At 25.9% G+C, this 18283-nt stretch overlaps 1 protein-coding gene across 2 annotated transcripts; it reads left to right on the top strand.

The window, feature by feature from the left end:
• The first annotated feature begins 1379 nt into the window (after positions 1-1379).
• Positions 1380-13023, top strand: LOC113556332 (sister chromatid cohesion protein PDS5 homolog B-B). 2 transcript variants are annotated; one of them, XM_026961205.2, is made up of 21 exons: positions 1380-1846; positions 2403-2507; positions 2565-2765; positions 2832-3016; positions 3093-3300; positions 3362-3868; positions 3940-4238; positions 4310-4491; positions 4572-4741; positions 5810-5914; positions 5979-6120; positions 6188-6339; positions 6407-6532; positions 9400-9504; positions 9570-9827; positions 9895-10117; positions 10188-10456; positions 10649-10819; positions 10878-10988; positions 12394-12438; positions 12502-13023. In XM_026961205.2, exons 2-21 carry the CDS (start codon positions 2424-2426, stop codon positions 12568-12570), a joined length of 3612 nt encoding a protein of 1203 aa, XP_026817006.1. In that variant the 5' UTR covers positions 1380-1846; positions 2403-2423; the 3' UTR covers positions 12571-13023. The 2 variants fall into 2 exon arrangements, with proteins under 2 accessions (XP_026817006.1, XP_026817005.1); XM_026961204.2 differs by having other exon boundaries at positions 1381-1850.
• The last annotated feature ends 5260 nt before the right edge of the window (positions 13024-18283 follow it).

Raw genomic sequence — 18283 nt, 5'->3', positions numbered from 1 at the left:
CATGTTATTAACACCAAAGAATATAACTGCTCGTAAAACATATTTTGTTATCATGTCAATGCTAAGACAATAAGACAGCTACATCAACACACAATGTAGAGAAAGTTTCTCTACATTGTGCAGTAATATGATTTTTGAGCAATAATTTATTTCATACCATTTCATCAAATTAATATTATACAATTACAAATTATTATAAATACTATAGTATGTTATTATTAAACATAATAAAGTTTCTTAAATAATTTTGATGTTATTTTTAGTTATCCTAATTAGGTATCTATTCGATTGTCTGGAGCCATGTTTTTGGATAAATCAAATTTTCATGAATATTGTAAGACATAGTATTTCAAATCATAGACTATAGAAAATAGACATATAGTATATTATATGTCTATGTTTTAAATAGTCACAATTATAATGTCCAAACTATTTTTCATATTATACTGTAATGAGAATGGCTATGTGGCTATGAACATTAATTCAGTAAAATAAAGGGTATGGAAAACTTAAGAATGGATTGATAGACAAAATGTCAAAATAGTAAATAATATATGAAAATAGCTGGAGCTACTATAGATTACGTACTTGCACCCCCTGGTTTTTCAGAAAAAAAGAATTAAATTTAAAAAAAAAATTCAATGTTACCTATTGAAAATATAGTAAAATCCCGTCACAGCAAATTCCAGGGGATCGAATTTTTTTTTGTTGTAACGAAAATTCGAATAAGCTCTTTATAAGCTCTGATTTTTGACAGGGGACTTCTAGTGTGATCATTATATAAGTTATATACTGTACGTCTGTACATATTAATTGGCTACTATTATACATTACACTTACTGAAATTCAGAAGTTTATAAATAATGTATATTATAACACCTAAGGTTTTATTCTCGTAATTTAGTTATTAATAATTCAATAAATTTGGCAATTATAAATTTATACATTTCAATTTTTAATATAGTCAGTTCGCAGAACGGAGTGTATGGATTGGATAGCGGATAATGGATATTTAATTGGATTTTTTTATTACGATTTACGATAAGTAGTTAGTATCATAATTTATTACAATAGGATCAACAAATCATTGATAAATTGCATTGAAGTTACTAACAAATCGACTTATATTCGTATCATGCGAAATGGATACTTGTAATGGCCTCTAAGAGTATAAATTATATTCAATATTTCAATATCATTACAAAAACGTCAAAAATATATTTTTTAATTATACACAAGAGAAGTTCTTCTGTAGTTTTGTAATGAAATAATTAAAAAATAAAAAACACTTTCAACTGGTAAATTGTTGTTATGTGACGCGGTCACACTGCCTTTACTAGCCAGACTTTAGTAGCATCTTTGGAGTTTGTAGTCCGTTTATTACGTATGTTGTGTGTTTTCTTTTTCGTTCGTGTTCTATTTACAATATTATTATTATTGTATCGCATCCCTTAGCGGTTTTTGCTTTTTGTATAATATATTTTTTCATATTTGTCTCGCCTCTTCACCGTCCCCTCAAACCCTCCTAACGGTAAATTCTCCGCCATTGCCCATTAGTGATTTTCATTTTTCACTCGTTCAGTGCGCGTACTGAGAATCAAGGTAGATTATTGTTGTAACACGTTACACGAGTCGTCGCCTGAACTGACGTACGCGCTGTTTGTTGGTTTCAATCGTTATTTAAGTGATCCTCTCAATTTTGACGGTGAGCAGTGTAACGATGTGACCAATGTGATAACTCGTTGATTTCGCCGATCCGTGTTTACTAGCTTCACCAGCCGCACTCGTAGACAAGCATACACTCGGCAATGCAATACTGCTGTTTGCGCGGGACCGGTTACAGTCTGTAAGTAAGTACATCAATCATGTCTTATTATTACATAGGGACGTCGGTTCACAGATAAAGAAGTGTAGATTACGTTTTATTAGCACGATTTTATGCAACAACTTGTCACCTTGTATTGTCACAACATTTGTGGTGAGAATTGTAATTTTTTTAATTTATCCTTCCTTCTGTTCATGGTCAAAAAATAGTCGTACTTACTAGAATCATCATAGGCAAATCCTTTGTTGGATTACTTTGATTAAAATATTCTGGTACCTATTTGTTTATTTCATTAATCTAATGCTACTGTTTACGTTCAATATTTTACTTATTTTTATAAAAGCATGCAATTGTTTCGACAATAAATTGGAAGATTATAATTAACATGGTGTGTTAAAGGTCAGATAATAAAGTGCATCGCACTGACAGTTTCTCATGTGTATTTGTTTTATAGCTAATATAATCTAAATAATAAGCTTAAAGACTATACCTGCCTAAAATAAAATTATCATTAAAAAATAAGGTGTACATGTATTATTATCTAAGTGTATTAACTCAATAACCATTTGTTTTTCAGAAAAAAGTAATTATCACAAATATGCAGGAGGATATGACATATCCGGCTGGATGCCGTCCAGTTACAGATGATCTGGGTCCAGATGAACTTATTCGTCGATTAAAAGTATATTAATTTATAATTTAAGTTTATTGATTATACTAAAATCTGTTAATATTTTAGACTTTGGCTCATACTCTTCAAGCAATGGGCCAAGATGAAGGCATGTATCAACAATATATACCATTGACTTTACATTTGGCCGAAGATTATTTTCTGAAACATGCTAGTAAAGATGTTCAGCTATTAATAGCTTGTTGCATCGCTGATGTTCTTAGAGTTTATGCTCCTGAAGCTCCATACAAAGATCCTGAGCAAGTCAAAGTATGAAATAATTAGCTTAAACTAAGATTTAATTTTTTAAACATCATAAATACATTTTTGTTAAAGGGTATATTTATGTTCCTAATTAAACAACTTGCTGGTTTAAAAGATCCAAAGGACCCAGCTTTTAAACGATATTTTTATCTTTTGGAAAATCTTGCTTACGTTAAGTCTTTTAATATGTGCTTTGAACTTGAGGACTGTCAAGAAATATTTTGCAAATTATTTTCACTCATGTTTAAAATTGTCAAGTAAGCATACATACACATATATTTTTAAAGTTATATTTTACTAAATATTATTTATTAATATTATTGTGTTTAATAGTGATGAACATTCAACTAAAGTCAAATCTTTTATGTTGGATATATTATGTCCATTAATATGTGAATCTGATATGGTGGCTAGTGAACTTCTGGATATTATTTTAATAAATATTGTTGAACCCAATAAATCACAAAGAAAAAATGCTTATTCATTAGCTAAAGATCTTATTCTTAAATGCTCAAACACTTTAGAGCCCTACATCCAATCAGTAAGTATATAAATAATATAATATTATGATTTTGATTGTAACTGTTACATTTGTATTCTAGTTTTTTAATCATGTTTTGATATTGGGAAAGAATGAAAAAAATCTAGCTATAAGTACTAAAACTTATGATCTCATTTATGAATTGAACAGAATCAGTCCATCTGTATTATTGGCTGTGCTCCCACAACTTGAATGTAAACTAAAGTCAACTGTTGAACAAGAACGTCATGGTACTGTGTCCCTTTTAGCTCGTATGTTTTCAGAAAGAGATTCAAGTCTTGCTCGCCATCATAGTATATTATGGCAAGCATTTCTTAGCCGATTTAATGATATATCTGTTAGCATACGCATTAAATGTGTTCAGTATGCCATGCATTTACTTTTAAATCAACCTGAACTTCGTCAAGATCTGACAGAAGCATTACGTTTAAGAAGTTCTGATAGTGATATGAATGTTCGTCATGAAACAGTTATGGCTATTGTATCAACAGCTAAACATGACTTTGAACCCATTGCTGATAATGAAGAATTACTCTTAGTTGTTAAACACAGAATGTGTGATAAAAAGGTATTGTATTAATATTATAAATTTAACTAAATACAATTGTTTAATTATAAACTATTGTGTATGTGTTTTAGTTTAAAATAAGAAAAGAAGCTACATCTGGGCTTGCATTTATATATAAAACATATTTGAATGATCCAGACATTCCTCAAGCCACTAAAAAAGCATTCACTTGGATCAAAGATAAAATTTTACATGGGTATTACAGAACTTGTGTTGAAGATAAATCTTTGGTTGAACGATTAGTAAATACATCTTTAGTACCATATCAACTACCACCTGAAGAGAGAATGAAGAGACTTTATCATTTATATGGTACGATTGATGATTATGCTAAAAAAGCTTTCATGGAGATTCAAAAAACACAACTTTTGTAAGTGACTTTAGTTTTATTTGTTTTATAAAACATGTGATGTTTATTTATTTACTAAAAAAAATATTTAGAATCCGTTCACATTTAAAAGAATTTCTTGATAATCACAAAAAAGAAGATAGTCCTCAAAAAGATAAAGAAATTCAGGGAAGCATAAAATTATTAACTCGATATTTACCCGAATCAGTTAAAGCAGCAGAGTTTATTGGAAAATTTTCACAACACCTGATTAAAGATCCTTCATTATTGAGTTGTAAGTTTATTTTTATTATTAAGCATTAGGTATATTTAATAATAAATTAAATTAATGTTTTATTTTTTTAATATAAAAAGCTATGGATACAATTGCAAAACAGAATTCTAGTACTGCTGAAATATCTGAAGCTACAAATTTAGTTTTAAGGAAACTTGGTCAACCAGTAATGACAAATTTGTATTATAACACTGTAAAAGCACTTTTGGAAAGAGCATCATCAGTGATGATAGACTCTCAGGCATTAAAGGTTAGTATATTATTAATTATAGATTTTTAATTTCATAATCATTACATTTTAAATCTATTGATAAGAGAATATCTGGCATCTGCACACTATTTGTTTCTTCTCTAACCCACACCAAATAAAAATGTGTGATAAGCAGAACTAATCTTGTTAGCTTTGATATTGGAGTGAATTAATCAATTATTATATTAAGTTAAGAATATTGATTGTATATGTACGTTTGTTTTTTGCAATAATTCTAATTTAAATTTGTGTAGAAGTTAAAAGTATAAAAAAAATTTGTAAGTATAAATATAATGCTAAAAAAATTAAATATTGAATAAGGCCAACATAATATTAGATTATGTTATTAGATTGTGTAATATTTATGAACATTTTTATAAATGCCTATTGGTCAATTTAATTCACTCTAATATTGAATCTAATGACACAAGATGGAAAAAAATTACTTTGCTATATTTTACAGTTAAAAGTAATTAATAGTCGCTGACATACTCTAAGAATGTGAATTGTACTAATTATTGTATTAAATATATCAAGTATAGTTTTATAAGTTTTAGTTTCTCTAAATTTATGAATTTTAATTGTACTTATATAAAGAGAGTGTTATAATAATCATAATATTTTTACTACAGAATTATCTCAGTTACAATATAGAATGAGATTTATACAAAATGTAAACAATATTATAAAAGCACACCTAAACTTATTTAAAGGTATAATATTATATAATGCATCTTATAAACTTATTAATATTTATATTTTAAATCTTAAGTTATGAAGTTTAAAAAAAATAAATATTATTTCATTAAATTAAATTATAATTCACTGTATGTGCCCTAGGTAATATTCTTACCTTTCAGTTATATGTAAATTCGCTCATAATACTAATAATTGCCAACTACACGAAATTAGTTCTGCTAAAAGTTTGTAAGACAAAGGCAACTCGTGTGGTCCCATACAATATAAGCCTACTAAATTTATTTAAGATTTAATGTATTATGTTATTATTTTTTATTTGGCATACCAAAGTCAATGTGATAATAAATTAAATATTTTTTTGTTCAATAGGAATTGTTTAATCATGTTGAAAATTGTTTGAGTGGTGGAAATATGATAGAAGAACTTGGTTTACACCCAGAAACTGCTGCTTACAGAGGACTCGAACTTCTTAATGTAAATTAATTATGTCACCCTTAACACTATTTATAATAATTAATATAATATCCAATGACTTCAGGTTTTGTCAAATACATTTGCTTGCCACTTTTATCATCCAGACATATTGGATAAGCTATTAGATTTATCACATCATGATGATGAATACATTGCTCCTCAAGTTCTTACTATGTTGACAACAATTGGCAAATACAGTGCACTTGGTAAATTTTGTTATTAAAATATGTTATTAAATTATCAGATAAAATAATACTATTGTAAATATGTTAGGTGATTCATACCCAGAATTCACTGAAAAATTAATACCAATATGTAAAAAATTGGCAGTGAGCGGTACTCCAAAACAAGCTAAAGGAGCTATACGATGTTTATATGTCAATGTATATAAATCCAAAAATGATATCTTTGATGATATTGTTGAGGTAACAATATTTTGATTTTAAATGTATATTTAAAATAATTAATATGGTTTTCTTTTGAAAAATTTAGAAAACTAAAATTAATTTAGAACCTGATTCAAAACATTATGAAACAGCAATAGTAGCTCTTGGGCATTTAGCTATCAATGTAGCTGAAAAATATAATGTTCATTTCAAGAATATGATTTCTCGAAAGGTAAGTAATTCATTATAAATTTATTTAAATTATGATAATTTCCACCAAAGTATATATATATATATTTTCCATACTTGTTGATTATTAATAAATTTTAAACTTATACAACACAATTTTATTATAAAACATTCAACCTCTAGTGCGTGTAGTTGATTGCAAATAAAAAAAATTGTTCTGTGGTTTTATTTATAACTATTAGTTTATTATATAAAAAATTATAAAAGGGTTGAGTGTTGTATGTACATATTAAATTAATTTATATTGACTAATGATGACAAACCATCCTTGCGAGCTTATTCTTTATCTACTAAAGAAAATGACTTTAAATTTGGGACCTCTTAAATAAAACTGTAGTTTTTTAGGAGGTCTGAAGTCAATATAAATATTAAAAATGTCGGTATTATGTAAACAATATAATATGATGACTATGAGGAATATATAGTTATTTATTTAGACATGAATTATTTTATAATATTGCTGAGGCTTCTTTAATTAAACCTGATTTTACTTTAAGTCTATTAAGATGTATGTTAAGAAATTTCAAATATATTGAATTAACTAGTATTGACTAATGATAACAAACCATCCTTGCGAGCTTATTCTTTATCTAGTAAAGAAAATAACTTTAAATTTGTAACCTCTTAAATAAAACCATTGTTTTTTAGAAGTTCTGAAGTCTATGTACATTTTAAAATTGTTACTGTCGTTGCCAGATAAATTGATGCGATAACGAAAAACTTTCTCCATACTTGAATATTAGTATTAAGGAACGGATTTTAATTTAGTACAAAATTAAAAATATTTAAATATATGTTTGTTTAATACTCTATAAATATTTATTTATAATATTGAAATGTTTAAATTGAAAATAAGATAGAATTCACTATAATTTATAAATAATACATAATAGAAATTAAAAATGTTTATAGTCTTCGTGAGGGAAACAATTTGAAACAACATATAATTTGAGATTTTCAAATTTAAAATTACAGCAATTTGATCTTAGTATTTGCTTTATAACGGCTAAATGACCTCTCCGCATCAATAGAAGCGATAGGTGCATATTACATACACGTTAATTCTTTTGGATTGTATTCTATTCCTAAATTGTTTTTTAGAATTTTATTTAATACTATATCCCTTATCGACATTACAGCGTTTAATCCTGGGTTTTTTCCCATTATATTTCACAATTTAGATTGGTTAAAACTCCAATTTCAACAGGAAATTCTACAATAATACAGATTACGTATATTTATTTGTAAAATATTTAAAATAAAATTAACATCAGCTTATTCAAAATTAAATGAAACGTACACATATGTCAAAAACTTTTCCATGTTAAAACTACATAAAAAATATTTGTTTGAATTAAAATTTGTTCCCTAGTTATTACTAACAATATATCAATAAACTTACAATTGTCATAAAATATTTTAAAACAACAAAAATAGAAATTGTATTAATAAAATATTAATGACATCTATATATATATCACTACAAGTTTGGGCTACACCTATTGAAAAGCACCATTGCAGCCGCGGTGTAAATCTATATGGCACTGACTGTAATACTATGTAAATAATATAACATGATGAATTGATGACTATGAAGAATATATAGTTATTTATTTAGACATGAATTATTTTATAATATTGCTGAGGCTTTACTTTAATTAAACCCAAATTTACTTTAAGTCTATTAAGAGATATATAAAGAAGTTTAAAATATTAAATTGAATAAACTAGTATTGACTAATGATGACAAACCATCCTTGCGAGCTTATTCTTTATCTAGTAAAGGAAATGACTTTAAATTTGGGACCTCTTAAATAAAACTGTTGTTTTTAGGAGGTCTGAAGTCAATATAAATTTTAAAGTTGTTAATACTATATAATATGATGACTATGAATATTTATAATTTTTTTTTAAGTTTGATTTTAACATGAATTATTTTATAATATTGCTTAGGCTATATTTAAAGTTAAACCCAAATTAATTTTAAGTCTTAATGGTAAATGTATTAAGCAGTTTTGATATTTTTATTCATATAATGCATACTTGGTATTTATCAAAATTTTATTTTTACCAATAACAATATTTCTGTTTCAAATATGTTATTAATAAACCAATAAAGATATACAATAGGAAGTTATAGACAACACATATTTTAGAAAAGAAATGGCTTAACAAAAATAATGTGTTTTATATTAATTGATTATTGTGCAGAAAAAATTACCCAGATCAACAACTTTTAGTATTGCTTCTGGTAGCAAATAGGATCTAGTTGGTACATAAATTAAAAAATGTCAGTAGTTTTTTTTAAATAATCAGGAACAAAAATTATCATGATAATTTTGATACCTAAAAAGTTGGTCTAAGGTCTCCACTTAGAATTTTATTTTTTTGTGTACAATGAAAAATTCTAATTTAACACATCTATTATTTTGACCTACTCATTGATGAATTATAATGTACTCTCACTTCTTACAATATAATGGTTGACTACTTGATGACTTTTAACATTGAATAACAAATTTTGCTTGAGGTTTGACATAACCTTATGTTATAGTACATAGTACATACAGTTATTTCATGAAACATTTAATAAATAGTATTTATTAGATATATTAACATTTTACAATCAGTCTTAAAGTTGTATATCCTTACAATATTCCAAACATATATTTAAATAAAATAATAAATATGTTTTTATCTAGTGCTGGTTCTAGTTATTTAAAAAATTAAAAATACAAATTTTATAAAAAAAAAAAAAAAGTTTTTTTAAAGCATGTCTACTTATTTTGACATATAGTCGTCAACCGACATTGTGTTAATAATTTTAAATTTGTTTTGTGTTTTCTTTAGATTGTTAAGGAATTATTAGTAAAAGTGTCGATTAAAAGTGAACTTTACAATGCTGATGCCAATTGGTGTTCCGAAGATATTTTACCAAAAGGCACAAAGTGTAGAGTAAGATAACTTTTAATGTTTTAGTATAAAAATTGTATATTTTATTTAATATTTTGTTTTTTAAGGCTGAAGGTATGAAGGCTATGGCAAGGTGGCTTATTGGTTTAAAGAATGATAAAGTATCAGCTCAGAAGACATTTAGAATGTTTAATGCTTTTTTGTCACAAAAAGGTGACCTTACACAATCTGGAATCTTATCAAAATCTGAATTAGCTTGGTTAAGATTACAAGCAGGCTGTTCTATGTTGAAGATTTGTGAACAAAAAGGTGTTGGAGATCAGTATACAGCTGAACAATTCTTTTTATTATCAAGACTTATGATGGTATATTTTTTAAATTTTGGTTTTATACTTTTCTATGTCAATTAATAATAAATTAAATTAATTTTAGGATGAAGTTTTAGAAGTACGAGAAATTTTTGCCGCAAAACTCCATAAAGGCTTAGGGAGAGGTTTACCTTTCAAATGTCTCCCATTAGATTTTATGGGAATGTATGCTTTGGCTGGACTTGAAGCAGATGAACGATTGAGGAGTAAAATCTATGATTATGTTTTAAAAGATATAAACAGAAGACGGGATTATGCCAGAAATTTAACTCAAGGATCTGCCACATGTATTTTCATTTATTCTTACGGTTTTTAATGTTATTCAAAGTTTATTTTTCAATGTTTTATTTTATATAGGTTCAATTGAAAAAGCGATGGCACAATTACCTCATATTTTACCTGATTATATGTTACTGTTTGCTATATCAATTTTAACACACTCTCCAGTATTTAAAGATAACAGAGATGAAGAAAGTCTGACATTGATGCAACAGTGCCTGTGGTTCATTCTTGAACCATTGATCACTAAAAATGATTCTTATAATTTTGGATTTTACAAAGAGATGTTGGAGCGAGTCAAGAATTATGTTGACGCTGTAGAACCAACTAATGAGACTGTTAATTCGGTAATTATGAATATGTGAATATATATCATTTTATTAAAAAGTATTGTAGAGCCAATACATTTCTAACTCAAAATCTAAAATATTGTTTATAGTTACTTGGAATCGTACAATCATTTTTCAATGAGTTTTAATTAAATTATGTTACACAGGAGTTATTTTAGTGTTTAAAATATACAAAACTTTATTTTTTAGAAAATGTGGGCTCTTTGTGATTTGGCAATGAGTGTATTAGTAGTTCATACTAGTACATTTGAAACATCTCCTTTTTCTGAAATTAGAATTTCAGCAATGTTCTTCAAAAGACATGATGATCCCATGTTTGTAAATGTAAAGGTTTATTTGCCTGAAAAATTCCAAATCAAAGTAAGTTTTTAAAATTTAATTTTAAACTTCATGATAACCAATTTATTTTTAATTTTAGCAAGTAAACAATAATGGAAAAAAAACTGGATTGTCAGCTGCTTTAAGAACCACTAAAACCCGAACTCAAAAAAATAACATTCAAACCAGTCGAGCTAATGAGTCTAAAGTAGTGAGTATTTTTATTCTTTATCTACTAAATAATGATTTTGTATTAGGCTAGCCTATTATTAACAATTTATCTTTATCTATATTAGTATTTTTATTTATTCTTGATAACCTTCAAAACTACTAAGTCTTTAAGTGTTTTTGCCATTATTAAAAGCAATATAAAACAACCACTAAAACTCCTGATTTGAAAACTAAATATTAAAATAGAAATTTACTTATACTTATAAGTAATAACTGTTATTTTTTACCATGACGTTTAAAACTGCCAAAAAACATTTTCCAAAATGTTAGTTGCATTCAATACATTAAGCCTGTGTGGCCATGTCCCCCTATCACGGTTCCACTATCCATACTAAAGTGTCCCCCACAAACAAAAATATTAGAAATTAGTTGTTTATTGTAACAAGAATACTTAATAATTTTGTATTTTACTAACTAATTAAGATAAAACTATCTTTGTGAACTAATTCCTTGCCTTATTAGGAATTCGACTTGAAATTTGGACTTCTTAAACTAGATTGTTAATCCTTGGGAGGTCTAAACTCTATATTTATGTTTCTGGTAGTGTTTTAACAGTATTAGACAAGAAAATAAAATGGTTTGCCAGTAATTTTTTACTTGGGACCTTATATTTTCTTTATACAGTGAAACCTTTGAATTACCTTTGAATTTCTAGGTCTGAATCCTAGATTCTATTATGCCCTTTTTAAATTCAGTGTTGACATTGAGCAACATGATTTTCGTTTGGAACTTTTACTTTTTTTAAATAATTATATGATGCCTTCAAATGTGAATACCAGGCAGACAGAAATCTCGTCAATATATATTAAGATAATAATTGTTTTATACATTTAATTTAAAAAATGATTAAACAATAGTTTTATCTTTTGCACAAATCAATAAAAAGATTTAGTCTATTTCTATTTCACTTTTCTTAATTTTCTTTCTTTGAATAAATCCAAAATATTATCAAACGATAACTAATAGAGTAACCAATTAAAAAATGGGAGTTATAGTTATTAGTGATTGGAGTAAAACAAATGCATTCAGATTTTAAAAACCTTTTGTTGCACACCTTTCCTAGCTAGTCCAGGGATAGCAAATCTTTTTATACCAGCGAGTCAAATAAAAATTTTGGTTTGATTTTGTTTTCTTTGTCTATCAACTAGCTTGATAACCTTTTTTTAAACTTAAAAATTCCCACATTCATGATTTGAATGACAAACTTTTACACAGTTTTGTGTCACTAAAAGAGTGCACGTGTCATAGGCTTGCTATCTCTGTACTAGTCGATTGATAAGCAATCTGTTGACTACAAGTTTTATACAAATATTATTCATATTATTAATTTCTCTATAAACTATTTATGACTGATTTTTTTTATTGAGAACTTTTTTTTTCTACAGAATAATGACGTTCAAGATTCTACAATGTTAGACATGTCTGTTGAAGTAAGTGAGAATTTAATTAACCTAAATACATTTTTACTAAAATGGTTTTAATTTGTTTTACAGAGAGAAGAAGATGAGGATGTTATTGAACCCAAACGCAGGAGAACAACTCGTAATAATAATTTTAGTTGAACTGTATGAGTGAACTATAAGCTAGTTTTTAAGCTAAACTGTATATTTTAATTGTTATATACCTACTAAAAACTGTTAATACTTATTTATTTTGTTAATATTTTCGATTTTATTTTTTTAAACTTAAAGTTCTCAACAACAATTTTTAAGTAAGTAATTTATTCTTAAGTGAAATTTTGGTATCAGACTTGTATGCTAAACAAACGTATTACATGATTTTTACATATATAATTTTACCACCTTGAAATATGCCTTGTATTCTGATCTGTATTCTTCTGATTGTTTAATCACAAACCAAATTTTAAATAACGTCAGAAGGTATTTTAAGTATAGTTGTTGAAATAAAAAATTAATAGGTATTCATAAATAATACCTAAAATTGACATTGTGATTATACATTAATTAAACAGAATATTTTACTTTTAAAAATGTTGTGTTGCTTAATGAAACGTAAAATATGAAATTTAGAGCACTGTTCATTAATAATTAAATTGATTCTAATCATATTTTTGTAAAAGTTTTAAGTTAAAACATTAGAAAAAATATCTTTTATTTTTTATTTATTACATTTATAATTAGTTTAGATTAAGGGTTTAATACTGAATAAGTTATAAGTAAACTTATGTTTAAAATAAATTATTTTCTTAAAATAAAAAGTATTTTTGATTGAATTTTTATTTTAATATATTTTTTATTACAATATTTTAGAATCAATTGAAAAATAGGCAAGTAGGTGTACAATTAGTGTAGATTGCGATCCAAATGGAGTGGTAAGGAAATATCCCATAAAATACCGTTCTGCTATTCCGCCGCTCACCAAAGCTTTAAATACTTAATATTCAAATTTTGATTTTTATAAATCAAAATACTTTGAAAATGATTCTGCTATAAAATTAAAAATTAAAAATGTATGCTTTTTAATATCATTCAAAAAAGTAAAAGCTTGAAAAATCATTACTATTATATTTTTTTTTTCAAAAAGTTATAGATTTTGAAATAATGAATGTTATTTGATTAAAAAATCACACTGTATATTATTGTTATTATCTTATAAGACATGAGTATTATACAAACTTACTGTATAATGGAGGAATAGATTATATATATATATTAAATTAGGTAAATTGACAATAACTTAAAATTAATCAAAATATTTTGAAAAATTTGTAGTCGATAGTATATCTGTAATATACAAAAAGGTTTGCTTCTAAAAATATATTTAAATAACAATAAAATAACAAAAGTTATTATTTTTCTCAAATTTTGTCAAAAACTAATAAATAAAATTGTACTTAAATATTTTTTGAAATTAAGTAAGAAGTACTTATAAGGAACTTTGTATTAGATTTTCAAACCTTAATTTTAAAAATTGGAAATGTTGATGCTTTTGACAATTTTAACTTAAATGCTTATAAAATAAATATCAATATAATCATGTAGCATATGGACACAATATGATGATACATATTTTAGCATGTAAGTATTTAATATAGGTAGAAGTCGAAGAAACAAAATGTGCAGAAAGTACATTATATTATTTTATTTAACGCCAACGCCACAGTGGTTTAATACATTATTTTATGTGCTCAAAAAGTATAAGATTTCATAATCAAATTTATATTTATCTAAATTATAAATTTTTTACCATAAATTGTGTTTCTTAGATGGATTTTCTGATATTTTAAATGTAACTATACTTTATTAATGAGGTAAAGTATAACACATTTTTTATTTTACTATGAGTGTATATTAGAATACTATTTAGTACAAAAAATATAAGTGCCTTATTATATGATATAATGCTTTATATTAATGTACTTATAATTTATAGTAAAATTAAAATATTAATATTTATTTTGTTAATTGATAATTTATAATAATACCTAATAAAACAAACATAATATTAGCCTCATGTCATTTAACAAATTTATTTTATTAATGTCGACACTGATGTCAATTTCCTAATTTGCAAAGGGATAAGTTTTTGATTTGTTTCAAAATATTAAAATCATAAACAGTATTCATAATAATATGTATCTACCTTAATACATTCTATTTTTAAATTATATTTATTGGTTTTATAATTTATTTCAGTGGCATTTATTACAATTGACCAGCATATTATACCTGTTCATTGCTATACTAAATATATTATCTAGGAAAATAAATCTAGTTTGCGGCCCACGCTCGTTTTTCAAATTTTTTTTTTTTTCAAAATGTGTGTTTTAAGGCACTGAATTTGAATGTGTTTGAAAAAATTGTCGCTCTTTTTTTATTACGGAAATTATACCAAAAAAAACGGAAAACAATTGATTGTTTTAAATATCGCGATAATAAAACTAATTATTTTTTTAAAGTGTGTTTTTGTATGCTGAAGTTTTTGAAGCAATCACATTTTGACTATTGTACTTACTTTTTATGATATACCAAAAATACTGATTATATAATCTGATTATAGACTAATGATGTACCTATTTAAAACTTTTAATCTAATTATAGGCTAATAAGGTAGCTATTTAAACAGTAAATACCTATTTCTATTCAACTTAATCTTTTAAATATTACAATATCATATTTAAATTGTTGATTATTGAAATAACAATCTAGTATAATGATGTATTTTTAATGCACAAAAGATGTTCGTGTTGATCGGACTATTTAAAAAAAAAATTTTCTTCGATTTGCTATGTTAAACCTCCGAAAATAGATTACAGGGTAAAATCAAATGCATTTTGAGTGCACCTCGAAATTGTATGGGGTCACTCGCTCATTGCGATCACTGCAAAATAAATAAATTGTTTTCTTTCAAAATCTTCAGCGTACAAAAACACACTTTGAAAAATAAATGTGGGCAAATGGGTATTGCTCTGCTGTATAGTAAAGATGGAGAGTAGGTCACTGATCACTATAACGGATGTGTTAAATTTGAATGCAATGACAGATATCATTGTATACGAAAAACGATTCTGAACGGAAATGATTTGTCAGTCAATGATAATTAGTAGGATATATTATATTATTACCTATATTTAAATTGTAATACATCGTTATTTTACGTAATTTCGTAAAAAATTAAATTTCATACGCTCATAAAATTTTTTTATAGTTACTTGAAGGTAAACTTGTGGATAACCTTGTATTGGGTTTTTAAACCTTAGGTATAAATCACAACGATTTTATCAATTTTCAACTTCAAAATTCCTTGCAAATTTTCGCAATTTTGATATATTTCGTAAACATTTGAATTTAAAATGCTTAGAAATAAAAATTGTGTTTACTACGATAAGTACAACTTATAATAAACCTTGTATTAAATTTTAAAGATTTTTCGGATAGCTAATTTTTTTTTATTGTGATTTCAAAAAAAATACTTAGAAAAGTCGAAAATTTCAACTGTTTTTAAGTAGCTTAAAATAAAATCAAAATATTAGTTATAAATAGATAACGCTTATGTTTTTTTTTTTTTTATCAATAAAGACAATTTACAATCTGTACACAATAATTACAATAAGCAAATTAGATAAAAAAAAAATTAAGTAACATGAATATCGTGTTAAGGAAGAAACCCAATGGTAACACCTCCTTTACTAATTTAATAGGTCTCTACACTACTATTTACACTTTAGTCTACGTGGTGGGTTTTGTGGGAGGGTGAAGGTGGACATGTGTGATATTAAAATATTGCTATGCGTGATTAAATTTTGGTAGAAACGTTTGTACATTGTTTTGGCTAGTTCAGTGGTAGTTGTTATTTTTAAATCATTGTGTAAGCTAAAGTTTGAAACGTACCACGGGGTTTTGGTTAATAACCTTAGTGCAATTGATTGAAAAGCCTTAATTGGCCTGATGTTGGAGGGCTTGGCCGGACCCCAGATTGCTATTCCATAAGACCAGACCGATCTTATGATTGACTTATATATAATAAGTTTGTTTTGGAGTGGTCAGAGGAAATGAAGTCTATTGTTCACTGATTTTCTTTTTTCTTTTAGGTGGGGGCCCCAGTTTAGTCTTTTATCAAGTGTTATGCCTAAGTACTTATTATTTCGGTTCGGATAAGGATGGGGACGTTGTTCATGATTAATTAAGGGCACTCACAGGGAGATTGTTTTAATATGAAAGTAACTTGCATCGATTTATCTGTATTTATTTTAATTTTCCATTTTTTGGCCCATTCGTCGATTTTATTAGCATGATCCTGAAGTGCAGCTGAAGCTAGGTTAGTGTTTGAACAAAGCTAATATAAACATTTTGTTAAAATTTCAAGTATTTACAATGATTTGTTTTTGAGTTACAGCAAAATCAAAAAATTCAATTTTGTCGAAAAGTGGTTATGCGTAAAAATTACCATTTTTCTGTTATTTTTTCAGGGTTTTTCATGAGTCAAGACGCTTTTGAAAACTACTGGAAATTTTTTACTCTTGATCCCCAAAGTACTAACTGATTTTTTCTCTTCAAAAAGGAGCTGTAGTCAAAAATCAAAGCATTATTTCTACTCCAAAACATGACGACAGACACAAAAATAAAAAAACACACACACCATTGTAAAATCAATACATTCATCACTCCGTTCAGAATCTAAAACCATTTTTATCGAGGATACCGTGATATTTAAAAAAATCAATAGTTTCTTTGGTATAACTTCCGTAAAAAAAGAGCGACAATTTTTTCAAACACATTCAAATTCAGTGCCTTGAAACAGTTGAAACACACATTTTGAAGAAAAAAAAAATTTGAAAAACGAGCTTGGGCCGCAAACTAAATTTATGCCGTAAAATACTATCAATATAATATAGATTAACTTATTTCAATTTAACTTTCAGAAAATAATAATATTATAATGATGAAGATTTTTTAAGTATGAGCTCATTTTATAATAATGATAAATACTGTAAAATTTAAATGTGCCTATACATATATATTAATTGATATGTATTTTTGTTCAGATATAAATTAACTCACCAATTGGAAAAATTAAAGTAGAACCAATGTCTGACATTACACTTAAGTATTTTTAACCGTCCACTATTAAACATAAAAAAGTACATACGAAAAAACATGTAAATACAAAAATATGTATGTTTTATTTATAAAAAATGAATATATTATTAAATAAAATTGTTTTGTTTAATTTGCATCTTGTTTACAACAGCTCTTTACTAGTGAACTGTTCAAGATTTTATTATATGAATTAAGTCTTATACATAGTTATATTCAAATATGTTTGGTTAATTAATGCAGTTTTTTATTTTATGTGGAGTGCAATATAAATTAAAACATTCAAGACATTTTTCATATTGAGGTAATATTGATAAATCCCAGCCTAACAAAATATATAAATACAATCTTTTCGTCAATATTTTTTATTAATATTAAAAGATTTAAAATATTGTATAGTAACTTAAACAATTTTTAGTGCTTTAGATATATCTTTAGCATTGAACTTATATAATATTAGGTAAATGACTGTTACACACGAAAGATAGGAAACGCTCAGTCCATTTATATTAGATCAATGATCTTTAGGTTCTCCTCTATCTTTAATTGACACTAAGCTATCACTTTATTATTACAGTAAGTTAACAACCTACTTAATTATCTATATCTGTGTTAGCAATGTTTTGTTAGCAGTTAGTGATCAAAATTGTTTAGTGTCAATATTTTTTTGTATTTATAAAATAACCGTTTGATTTTTTAAATTGAAAATATAGTAATC

This window comes from Rhopalosiphum maidis, chromosome 1 (genome assembly GCF_003676215.2).
Source record: "Rhopalosiphum maidis isolate BTI-1 chromosome 1, ASM367621v3, whole genome shotgun sequence".
In the NCBI taxonomy this organism is placed as follows: domain Eukaryota; kingdom Metazoa; phylum Arthropoda; class Insecta; order Hemiptera; family Aphididae; genus Rhopalosiphum; species Rhopalosiphum maidis.
The sequence above is the reverse complement of the archived record's forward strand: the minus strand, read 5'-3'. Positions and strand labels throughout refer to the sequence as shown.

What these genes read in the sequence shown, in the direction of transcription:
- LOC113556332 (XM_026961205.2), top strand. Translation starts at nt 2,424, where the DNA reads ATGCAGGAGGATATGACATATCCGGCTGGATGCCGTCCAGTTACAGAT. An exon ending in TAGAGCCCTACATCCAATCA is followed by an intron (nt 3,301 to 3,361) that starts GTAAGTATATAA and finishes TTTGTATTCTAG; the next exon opens with TTTTTTAATCATGTTTTGAT. An exon ending in TGGCAAATACAGTGCACTTG is followed by an intron (nt 6,121 to 6,187) that starts GTAAATTTTGTT and finishes TAAATATGTTAG; the next exon opens with GTGATTCATACCCAGAATTC.